Raw genomic sequence first — 11,658 nt, 5'->3', positions numbered from 1 at the left:
AATTCTATTCTTAACTTCTACTTCTATTTCATTGTTGCACAGGGTGAACTATTTTTTGGGATGCTCTAAATTTAGTTCCTTTACTGAGTATAAAAGTTCGCCATTTTGTAAACCCAATCGGGATAGCTGCAGTCGAAAACTGTTGTAGCTTTCCCAACATATCCAGATCCGGTGGCAGCTGGGAGTCTCAACAAAATGCAAGCTATAAAATGTGTCGTTGTTGGTGATGGGTAAGTGATTCTGTTCAATATTAATATTTCCTTTGCTATCATCTCGTATCTCACTGGCCGGAGCATTTTGTCCCAGCGCATCGTCATCGGCATTCACCGCCATAATAACTTGTTACAGTTTACTCTTAGAGTCATTTCATATCCAACTGTTAAACTGTGAATTATTAAACTTATTACTTTATTAAAAGCATGAAAATTTGACTTGTCCCTTATTTTGTAACTGGCAGGTTTGGGCGCATAAGAATTTTGCATTACGAACTTGGTTAGAGGTCTTTGAACTAGCGGCTAGTCAGTGCGCTGAAGTAAGCTAAAGAGACCAGGAAGCAGACTTGTTCATTCGATAGATATATTAAGCCTTTCGTCAAATAACTATTGAAAACTGCCATGAAGTTGATGTCTTAAGTTATTAACAGGATGTGGTTATACTTTTGATTGTACTTCCAGACCTGGGCGTGTTGAAATATCACACTTTTTTAAATTATGGTCCTTTCCTCTTTACATCGAACGAATCAAACATGTTGTGAAAAAAAGTTTCTACTTAATAATTTGTTGTTGTTTGTTTCTCATCTTTATAAACATATGTCGGCATTCCTGCCTAATCGGCCAATTTTTATGTGTAGATTACATGTGGGTCTCTATGCTTATATCCTAAGTAAATAAAAGTAGCACTTAAACCACTTCCTAATTGACAAAGATTTGAGTATGATAGAGTAAGAAAGTGACAGTATTTCTGATAATAGTAGACATCAAAGTATATTGTAAAAGTTGATTTGTCCATGGATTATGTTCATTCTAATGTGTTTCAAGTAATCTCTAACAATTTTATTTTAAAGCCAGTTTTAAAAAGGTAAAATTTTATATTTGCAGAAATTAAATTCTGAAGTATGCATTATTTGCCTCTTTTCCTACAGTGCTGTTGGTAAAACTTGCTTACTTATCAGTTACACAACCAATGCATTTCCTGGAGAGTACATCCCAACAGTGTAAGTGTCTCTGTTTACAAAGAAAAAGTATGTGCATATTGAAAATTAGATTTTGATTTCTGTTACTGTAAATTTGCAATTAATTATGTTGATGCAGGGTTTGAGGAAGAATTCTATATATCTGAAGATTAGAAACTTTAATCATATTCATGTTTAGAGAGAAGATTACTGGGCATACAGAGATGTAAGACACATTTTATCCTTTCTGATAGCCTTGTCAACTCTGAGAATGTAATTTTCATTGTTAGAGACAATGAATGTAGCAGTAATTATGCTTTTGGCTTTATTAATCCTTAACCCTGTATTTGCGTGTGCATGTATGTGACAGAGAGAGAGAGCAAGCACATCATAGTTTACTGAAGGTAATTGAGTTTTTCCTGTCTGTGAAACAGGTTTGATAACTATTCTGCTAATGTTATGGTGGATGGGAAGCCCATCAATTTGGGCCTATGGGACACAGCTGGACAAGAGGATTATGATAGACTTAGACCACTGTCATATCCACAGACAGTGAGTTGTTTTTTTGTGTTATATTTTTTGTTTGTTTATTAAGGAACTATTAGTAGGTACTCAAAACCTTCTTTGAGTGACATTTGTTTTTGTTGCCCAGTTTCAACTACACATTTTGTTGACATATACCTGAAAACTATTTTGTTGACATGATTTCTGCAGCACGAGCATTAATGGAAGATTATAAAACTGTGGTGGAAGGGATTTAGAATATCTTGCTTATGAAAATAAAGTTGTTAGAGACTATTTTCGCATGCACCAGACATTTTTCTAAAGGTAATGATTTTTAAATCTACACTGACAATTTTGCTGTTGCAATTGTTTCGTTTTTGTGAAAAAGGTGGGTGGGGGCTTGTTTTAAATCTGCAAACCTAGCTGGCTACTAGTCATCTGAAAAGGTCAGAGTGCTTCAAAATGTTGGACTCACTGCAAAGCTGCCAGTAATTATATTTCTAAAAGGGATGTACTCACACCAAGTTCTACATAAATACAACTCAGAATGTCATGAAAAATATTCAGTACCATGAAAACATTAGTAAAATAAACAGTTACAAAATATAATCTATGAAAGTAGTAGTTTTGAAAATTTGATGCATTCTAAAGTAGCTTTTGTGCAGTTCATACCACATGCAAATGTGCTTCAAAATTTAACTTCAAAAATATATAAATTCTGTTGTGTTCTGCTGATCTTAATGAGTTTGGTATCAATGTTAGGATTTCAAGACTATTAAACCATTCATTAACATTTGAGAATTTTTAACTTTGGATTACCTATTATCAGTGTTAATGTTCTGCTTCAGTATTTTCCCTATTGGTTTAAATGCCCTTAATTAGTTTAGTACTGTAGATGTTTATAGTAATTGCTAATATTGATAAAAATGAAAATGCCAGTATTTTTTAGATTGTAATAAAAAAACAAAATGAGGTTCTTATAACAAAACAATCACAACAAAACTATAAGCAATTCCACATTTTGGTGAATTTGTCAAGAAAGCATAACATAGTCTGTGGAAGGGCATGGCCAGTAAAGGATACAAAATTACTTAAGAAGCAAAACCAGGAAGTTTTAACTATGTCTTAGGTGGCACTAGAGGAAATGAATAAGATTGTGTGTAGTGATTGAAAAAAATGGCTGCTTGTTCCTTATTGATAAGACATTAAGAGACAGCATCTGTTCAGGTGAATCTAAATGATTAATCTTGAGCCTTAATCTTACTGACAGCCACAAGTGACAAAAACAGAATAAACCCTACATATTTTTTGTGATAGAGCAACATTTGACACTGATAGTAAAGAACACCCAACCCTGCTCTGTAGATGTAATCAGAAGCAGTAGAGTTCTTATGATGATGGCAGGAAGGAAATTGTTTTTGGTATAAAAAGGTTTTTGTTGTGACCTTTTCCATGGTAATAAGAATCTGCCTTTTGAAGTGTGTTTCTTATTTGGCATGCCTTTTGCATCGGTTACACATTTCAAACAGCTGTATATTATTAACTAATCAAATTTTATGTTTAAATGTGTCTTTGCAAAAACAATCCTTCACAAGCAGCAGAAAATTCAAAAAAAAAACTTAAAAAAAAATCAGGGTATTAAAATCGCCAGTTGTGTATATTGTTAATCATTTTTTTTTAAAGTCTGTTCAGTTACCTCTGTTGACCACCACCATTGTCAGTCATCTAATAAAGATTTGCATGCCTTGTCTTCTATAGTGGTTAATTACAAAAATCATTAAAAACCTTGTGTTAAATTAAAAAGTGCTATAACACTTTGGCTGAAAAATGCAAATCCAGCTTTGGTGGGCATCTAGTTTAGGATCCTCTTGTTTTGTGATAATAAAGGTATCTGTGACCAGTGGGCATATGTAATTTTTAATGCAAAGGGAAAGGATTATGCAGTAACATTGGTGCTTGCTTTGTTCCAGGATGTTTTCCTCATATGTTTTTCACTGATAAGCCCAGCAAGTTTTGAAAATGTTCGAGCAAAGGTGAGGAGTAATTATTAATTTTGGTTGTGATTGGTAGTTTTGGATGGGTTTTCTTGTTTCCGATTTATTTTAATTTACATGTCTTCATATATTTACACCAAGTACATATACATAAGCACACCTCATTTTATTAGAAAAGAGTATTTTGTTATTAAACTCATCATTTATGTGTTGTTGTCTGCACCAAAATAACTTCAATGAATGGGTCCAGAACAGTGGAGATCATGCTGTCAATCAGAAGCTTAGTCTTCTAGTGATCTGTGCAGATCCATATATTTGTCCTCTAGTTTCTGGCTGGTTGGGTTTTAAAAGAATGTACCCATCCCCATTTTCTTATTTGAAATCATTTGTATGGAGCGAAGAAGCTACTTTTTCAACTGAAGCAACTCTGTATAATGCAGGGTTTATTTGAGTGAAAGGAAATAACAAATCAATTGTAATTTTTTAAAATCTTAAGTAAATGTTGCACTGTACATTTTGTTTATAGATGAAACTTCAGAATATTTGTATACCTGCCATTTTCTTGGAGAAAATTTCTTAATTTGACATATTTATAACAGACTTGTTCTTAACATCCCCATCAACTGTGGTGTACTTTTCAATATAATTTTCTGTGTTTTGTAGTTTTAGATACTTGTGTCAGGTAAATAGAATCTTTGCTTTTTAAATAATTTCTTAAGGAGCACTTTTTGTAGAATTTTGATATAGTCTGTGTTCTGTCTGGTTTCATAAAATTTGAACTATGGAATCCATTACATTAATCTAGCCTCAGTCATTTTGGTTTTGATTTTTATTTTCATTTTATGATTTAAATAGTGGTATCCTGAAGTAAGTCACCATTGTCCAAACACACCTATTATACTGGTGGGGACTAAGCTGGACTTGCGAGAAGACAAAGAGACTATTGAGAAGCTAAAAGAGAAGAAACTGTCTCCAATCACATACCCGCAGGTTAGTGAGAAGATTGGTGTTACTACCATTTTAGATTTATATGTCCTGTCGCAATATAGCGAAATTCTAACAAAATGTCAATAAAAGCAAAATTGCCTGCTCCATAGGAAAATCAAAGTATTTAATATAAATCTATAAAAACTTTTTTTCAATAATTGTTTACAAATAAATTTTAATGGATGAAGATAAAAGCTTGATGAAGAATTTGCACCTATTTTGTCGGTATTTATATCATTTTCTTATAGTTATTTTAAAATTGGTTACAATCTCACAGCTTTAAAATTTTCCATACAGGGCCTGGCAATGGCAAAGGAGATCGGAGCTGTCAAATACCTTGAGTGTTCTGCTCTTACACAAAAAGGACTCAAGAATGTCTTTGATGAAGCCATCCGAGCAGTTCTGTGCCCAAAGCCAAAACCAAAGAAGAAGAAGCAGTGCATAGTATTGTGAATCATACAGGATGAAGATACAAATTTAATTATACTATGAGAAAAGTTGAAGCAGTGAAAATATATGTACATTTTATAACCTTTTGAATCTGGAATTGTTTCAGTTTTGATGTATCACAACCCCAGGTGTAACGTGACATCGTGCCAAAAAAGAAAAAGGAAAGAGGATGGAAATGAGGTGGGAGAGATTTCAGTTACAAGACAATAGGTTTTGCAGTCATCCTGGAAAGAAACTTCGGCATGAATTATGATTATCCATTAGTTGTTTGCTTTGGAAGTGAGAAACAAGTCTAAGAATGCAGTCTGCTGCTTAACAATGCTGGTAAACATTTTACATTGTGAAAATTGTGTGAGCTATTTAACAGCAGTTTCTGTATAATGCACAAGTAATCTAAGATTAAAACCATTTGTAAATGAAAATGTTAGAAGCTATAGGTTTTTTTGGGGGGGGGGGGCAGTGGGGCTTTTATTTATTTTTTTTGTCCGAGAAAGGCGTTAATGTTTTTCTTGCTTATTAACTTTCCAGCTGAAGTCAGCTTTTGCCTGCGTAAGAAACTGGTCATTTCCAGGTCAAGATGATGTCATGTTTACTCTTAGTCTGGTCATAGTCTGTGGAAGGGCATTGCCAGTAAAGGATACAAAATTGCTTAAGAAGCAATGAGTGCTTTTCATATTTGGAGGACTAATTTTCTCGGTAAATATCAGTGCCTGTTACCTTACAATGTGGGGCCAATTATTAGTCTCGCTGAATGAGCTTGCCTTCAGCAGTTTGTCTCAAAACATTTTTAGTCTTTTCTGTGAAAAATTACCAGTCATCTGCCTGTATGATACAATATTTTCGTCAAGAGTTCAAATCTTATGAATCTTGGAAATAAAATTTAGAATTCAACTCGAAGATGGTTGTAGATATCTCTGGAGGGGTGGGGGGAGTAAAAGGTTCCCCACTTGCCTTATGTTTGCTTGTTACGACTTCTGTGATTTTGTTTAACTACATTTAGAAGTATTCCAATTTGTGTGACGTTTTTGTTTCAAAAATAATTTAGCAAAAGTATCCCAGAGACTTCTTGGGAAAACCTTAAGAATTAAGAATATTGAGGGGGGTTGAAGAAAAGTGAGCATCAGATAGCATTTATCCGTTTCATTATTGTATGACAGAGCCTGTTTATGCTGAGTACTTTTTTTTAATCTGGTCCTGGAGATCAGTTAATTTTTGGGTCTTTCATTTTTAAGAATTTTTTTTTATGTTGCCTTTAGTTTTCAGGCGCAGGGTGGGTTGGGTGGGAACCTAGTTTTGCATTTGCCTTTTTATGATAATGTTCTTAGAAATTTGAAATATATGATTCTGCTTTCATATTTTTCATGCACTTTTTATGTAAAGTTAAATTTTGCCTAATTTGGGTTCTGCATTACTGTGCCTGCATGATTTATTTTTAATAGACTACTTAAAACGTCTTAATATGTATCCAACACCATGCATGGATATTTTTCTGTTCATCAAAAGTATTGATCTACAGCATGCTAAAAAGCAACATAAATTTGAACACAAAAAGAACATTCTGATTGGCTACGTCATTGCTTGCATTGAAGAGGCCTTAGCTATCTGTTCATGCTAGATGATGATTTTTTTTTTTCTCACTTCTGTGATACGAGTGTAATGTCATTCATATAAATACTGATACATCCCCATAAAGACAACACAACTATACAAACACATTTGACTGAATTTTACATTATTATTGTTTTTTCTGAAATGGTGTGAAATGTCATGTTAAGCTTGGTCAAGTTTGCACAAATATGTGTTGTCCTGGGATAAATTACAAATAAGGTATTAGATAGTGCTTATGCTAGTGCACAGTGTTATATGTATATTGTTTTGGTTTGTCATACATTTACATTGTAAAGCATGCTTTTTCCTGTTTTCTTCCTGTCATTGACATTTCTCAGCGAGGGAAATGTGTGCATGTTCAGAAACTTTAAGGTCTCATTGTGTTTGTAAATATAAACGCTTTTATATGATATGTATCTTTTGATAAATAAAAAAAGTAATTAGAAATCTGAAATGAAAGAAGAAATTTAATGTCCATCATTTTTGTATTGCATATGTTTTGTCTTTCCATGTAGTTCACCATGAAAAGCATGAGTGATTTGACTTGTTCATGCTAAAATTTTGACAGCATGTGATTAAAAAACAATGTAAGTTAAAATCATAAACCGTGCATTCAACATCTATGGGGACTACAAGATAAATCAGATTTTCGGATAATGCATATTTGCAAGAAATTAAGTGACTAAAATATTATCAGCGTTAAAAGTAGTGTTTCTTTCCACTACCCCTTCTTTCAACACGAAATCTGAACATAGCCCTGGATCCAGTTTTTTCCTTGGGGCCTGATTCTTATCGGCAGTCTTGTGTTGTTCAAGCAAAATAGGATCTTTTAGTCTGAATACTGGATATTTAAAACTTGCTAAATTGTTTTATTGCTTCTGATCAGCCAGTTTGCTCAGCAACTAAACTAAAGTAGATCCATTTTATAAGGAAAAGTCACTTTGCAAGTTAATAACGTTCATTCAATAAAGTCTTCATTCAGTAGGTCAGTCCAGTGTTTTAAGAAGTGCACCGTATTAAAAGTATTTCGATACAAAGCGAACAAATATTTCTTATCAAATATTTTTGTGTTATCTTTGCATTAATAAGCAAAGTGTATTTGACTGCCCATTCACATGCTTACGTCAGGCTTGTCCATTTATATGTGTGCAAGAGAGAGAAAGAAGTTTTAACCCATAAATTATTTTTGTGAAGCTATGCCAAACATCGGAGCACGTTGAAAGCAATTTTAGAGCAGTGGTTGAGGGTTTCTTCTAATGCCTCACAATTTTAATGTACACAAAAACTAGTTGCGCATTGAGCCTTGACCATAAAAGATCATGCCTGGGATTGGGTTGTATTTTGTTTGTTGTTTTTTTAACTGGAGGGGGCTTAAAAATAAGCATAGTAATGGGGAAAGAGAAATAGATTTTTTTCAAGCAAACTGAATTGTTATTCGATGCCTTTTTTTTGCAAATAAAGTTTCTTTGTGTAGCAGAAGGAACTTGCAAATTGGAGGATCTTGTTTTATGTAATGGTGCCATATAAATGTTATGAGTTATGGGTAACTAAAGCATATTTTCACATAATGCAGATCACCATGATGCAGCCTTAATTACTGGCATGGCATAAAACTCAAAATAACCAAAATCATAGAGAAATTTTACAAACATGTTTAGGCTTAGCTCATGCCCCAATGACCTGTTGTTAGCCCATTTATTTAAAATTACAGCCTGCATCTATGCGCTCTTCTTGTCATATAAATGTCACCCAGGTTTAAATGGTAAACTGTGTATGTTGTGATGTATTTGAAGTAGTTTAGTGTTTTCCTAGTACAGTCATTGACTTGGATTGTCTTAGCAGTCTTGGTAATCTGTATATAATTAACAGGTAGGGTTGACAGCACTTAGGTGATTCATAAACATCCTTTCTTACTATAAAGGTACTCTAACAAACAGGCTGTAAACAAAAAGACAAATATGATTTTGCTATGTTCCAGTAGAGGTATGTGATCAGCGGGGAGAAAAATATCTTTTTTCTGTCTCTCTCAATCCCAGTCATCACCTTCAAAGGTTTTGAGTATTAGGTTTCAAATGTACACATTTATGAAAAGAGCAAAAAAAAAGAAGACCCTCTAAATAGCAATTTCTGAATGTAAGCATGCTTTTGACTCTGGCAAGCAGGAGATGTCTGTTCTTGTTTTCAGAGCGCCTTTTCTCTTTTTTGTTTCTGCTGTCACAAATAAAGATTTACTGTGTCTATACATCTACAAACATTTACAATGTTTTCCTGTAACCTTTTGTATTGGGAAACATGAAACAATTCCAATTATAATGTGTCTGTCCTTAAACTCATATTTATGAGAGAAAGAGTGTGTATCCTGGGGACAGTTAAAGCCTTCAGTGCCACTTTTGTAGCAAGTTACCCACTCTAAAGAATAATTTGGGACTAGGTGGTGTTTCTCGGCTGCCTTAGCTCTGCTTTGGGTCCAGGAGCTACATTTCGACTCCTCAGTCGCAAAAAAATGGGAATGTAGCTCCTGGACCCAAAGCAGAGGTATATATAGAGAAAGGGATTTCAGTTTATTTAGTGCTTGATTAAGGAGAAAGCATGTGATGCATCGATTGAGATTTCATCAATGGATGCGGACGCCGGGTTAAGCAGATTTATATTACAGACTTAATTCGCCGTCCTCATTACCTAGGCAGTAGGGACAGCTGTAAAAACCCTTGATAAGTATGTTTTCGAGATACTTTACAGAGCTGGATTACCAAGATGACATTCTCGATGGTGTCCGATTATTCAGCTAGGGTCTATACCTGAAACCCTCTTATGAAAATGCTCTCACTTGTAAAAAGGAGGCAATGTGCGCTTCATTAATTTTATAGCTTATCGATGTAATGTGAACGAAGAGTTAGGCGTAGCGCCTGCTGTCGGATGTGGCCACCTCACCGTCTCCACAAACTAGAGGTATACTCGTGTCCTGCATGCGCTCTCATTTCTTTTTCGTGGGAGGGGGAGGTGCGACGCATGTGCAACCAGTGCCATATGCTCCCGGTCTTAATTTCCGTGTACCGTCACTCTCCTTGTTAAGGGCTTTCGATCCTTTAACGTTTACCTCAACCCGCAAATCCAAAACCTCCTCCTGCTCTTTTCTCTTACCTCATAGAACTTGCCTTAAATCAAGGAAGAAGCACCATGTGTGTGATTAAGCAATAGCAGACCATCATAACATGTAAGTTCTGATTTAAGTATTTAACTGGGTTAATTGTTCCGATGGTTCTCGCGTGTGCTGAATGCTGGTGTAAGATGGATACAGACAAATTTGCAGGGGTGGCGGGGTTCTATTACAAAAAAAGAGGCATAGGTACTTAACCAACCTGAACAAACGGTTCTAGATGTTTTAATAGGCGCATGTCCGCCTCGATGCTTCAATAACAAATTTAAGGGAATGAAGTCTTCGTGAGAAGTTAAAAATATGTATTTTTCGCTTTCGTAGTTGTACCTCCAAACTCACGTGATAAGGCAAGGCAGAAGTTAGGCAAAAAGGAGGAGATGTTGGACCCAGCTGAGGTTTTTTCCTAATCCACCCTGCATCTCCAAAGACTGAGTCATCTTTTCTTGCCACAACAACTTGCCTCGCTGCGCAGGTTGCTGCTGGGTCCACCAGCTGTGTGCGTACTAAGGGCTTGTCATGCGTCTTGCGCAGGACCTGGAGAAGCGCGCCTCGTTTCCTCGTCAATGCACTGTCAGTTAGGGAGCAGGAAGTATATGGGAGAAGACTGATGGCACATGATGTAATGGACTGATTACTTGGCATTAATTGTTCCGTAAATGTAGAACAGACGATGCTGCTATAGGGTTCTATTCAGATCCCCAAGTCAGTGCAGGTTATACACACTTTGTTGGTCACCGAAATACCATTATGTACTGTTCACAGATTTGGAATACTAGTTGTATGCTTAAACACTTGCATAACCTTACTAACTATAGCAGATTTTATATAATTTTTAAAAAATATTTCTGTCCTTTTCCATTTCACGCAACTATCAAAATGTAAGGCCTGTGATGTCAAATTACAGGGAGGAGTGAAATATTAGACAAAGCTTGAGTGTCAGTGCCGTACTAGTAACCAGAAGTATGTTATCTATGAATCAAACGATAGTGCTGGTGTTATTACGGTCGTGGAAATCGCAAAGAGTTAAGAGACCCAACTTAATTTGTGTTCGGCAACCAGCAATTTGTGAGACGTTTGCACAAGTCTACTCGCTCTCTTGAACTGCTTACTAACATTCCCTAACAGGTACCCATTCATGTATCTTTTACCTGCAGTATCCAATGTCCAACTGGTGGTGGTGATCGGTGCTTAACACGGATGTTGGTACAAACAAACTTTACTGTCACTCAGTAGTCCTGTTAGTGTGCGTGTTCTGTGCTTCGGAATGTTCGAACCAGCAAAGTCGCTACTTACATCCAAGTGGACGCTATACCTCTTTTATATAATCTATTAGACTGGAATGAACGGGAGTGAACGACAGAGATTGGTGGTTTTAAACGTCGAGCTACCATAAAGACAGACAAATAATAAGCCTATAAGATATAATGGCAGTGATGAAAATGATGTCGAGAGATGTGGAATACATGCATATAGAAGGATTCACAATGTCGTGAGACAGAACGAGATACCACATATTATAATCCAGGACAGGCACCACATATTCAGCTGGTGACATGCGCTATCCCTGCATGACTCCAATCCACCTTGAGACGCTTGCGTAGGAAGAGAGCAAAAGAGAGAAGCGGTATTCACTTGACTTCGATTTGCTTCCTGGTCCTTAACCGACGTGTTCTCTTGTAGCAACTTTGCGCTGCCTTTAGACGTCTATGTATTATCTAGTCAAAGTCAATCCGATGATAACCTTATGTATCTAGCATTTCTTTTGTACTTCTTGACACCGAACTGAA

The 11,658-nt window shown here is 35.6% G+C and overlaps 1 protein-coding gene across 1 annotated transcript; it reads left to right on the top strand.

Moving 5' to 3' along the window:
- The first annotated feature begins 72 nt into the window (after positions 1-72).
- Positions 73-9,021, top strand: LOC112566348 (ras-related C3 botulinum toxin substrate 1). The gene is made up of 6 exons (XM_025242535.1): positions 73-230; positions 1,142-1,213; positions 1,606-1,723; positions 3,646-3,708; positions 4,525-4,659; positions 4,954-9,021. The coding sequence occupies exons 1-6, from the start codon at positions 196-198 to the stop codon at positions 5,107-5,109; spliced, it is 579 nt and encodes a 192-aa protein (XP_025098320.1). The 5' UTR covers positions 73-195; the 3' UTR covers positions 5,110-9,021.
- The last annotated feature ends 2,637 nt before the right edge of the window (positions 9,022-11,658 follow it).

The sequence above is a fragment of the Pomacea canaliculata genome, linkage group LG1 (genome assembly GCF_003073045.1).
Source record: "Pomacea canaliculata isolate SZHN2017 linkage group LG1, ASM307304v1, whole genome shotgun sequence".
In the NCBI taxonomy this organism is placed as follows: domain Eukaryota; kingdom Metazoa; phylum Mollusca; class Gastropoda; order Architaenioglossa; family Ampullariidae; genus Pomacea; species Pomacea canaliculata.
The sequence above is the reverse complement of the archived record's forward strand: the minus strand, read 5'-3'. Positions and strand labels throughout refer to the sequence as shown.

What these genes read in the sequence shown, in the direction of transcription:
- LOC112566348 (XM_025242535.1), top strand. Translation starts at nt 196, where the DNA reads ATGCAAGCTATAAAATGTGTCGTTGTTGGTGATGG. An exon ending in GGAGAGTACATCCCAACAGT is followed by an intron (nt 1,214 to 1,605) that starts GTAAGTGTCTCT and finishes TCTGTGAAACAG; the next exon opens with GTTTGATAACTATTCTGCTA. An exon ending in CACTGTCATATCCACAGACA is followed by an intron (nt 1,724 to 3,645) that starts GTGAGTTGTTTT and finishes GCTTTGTTCCAG; the next exon opens with GATGTTTTCCTCATATGTTT.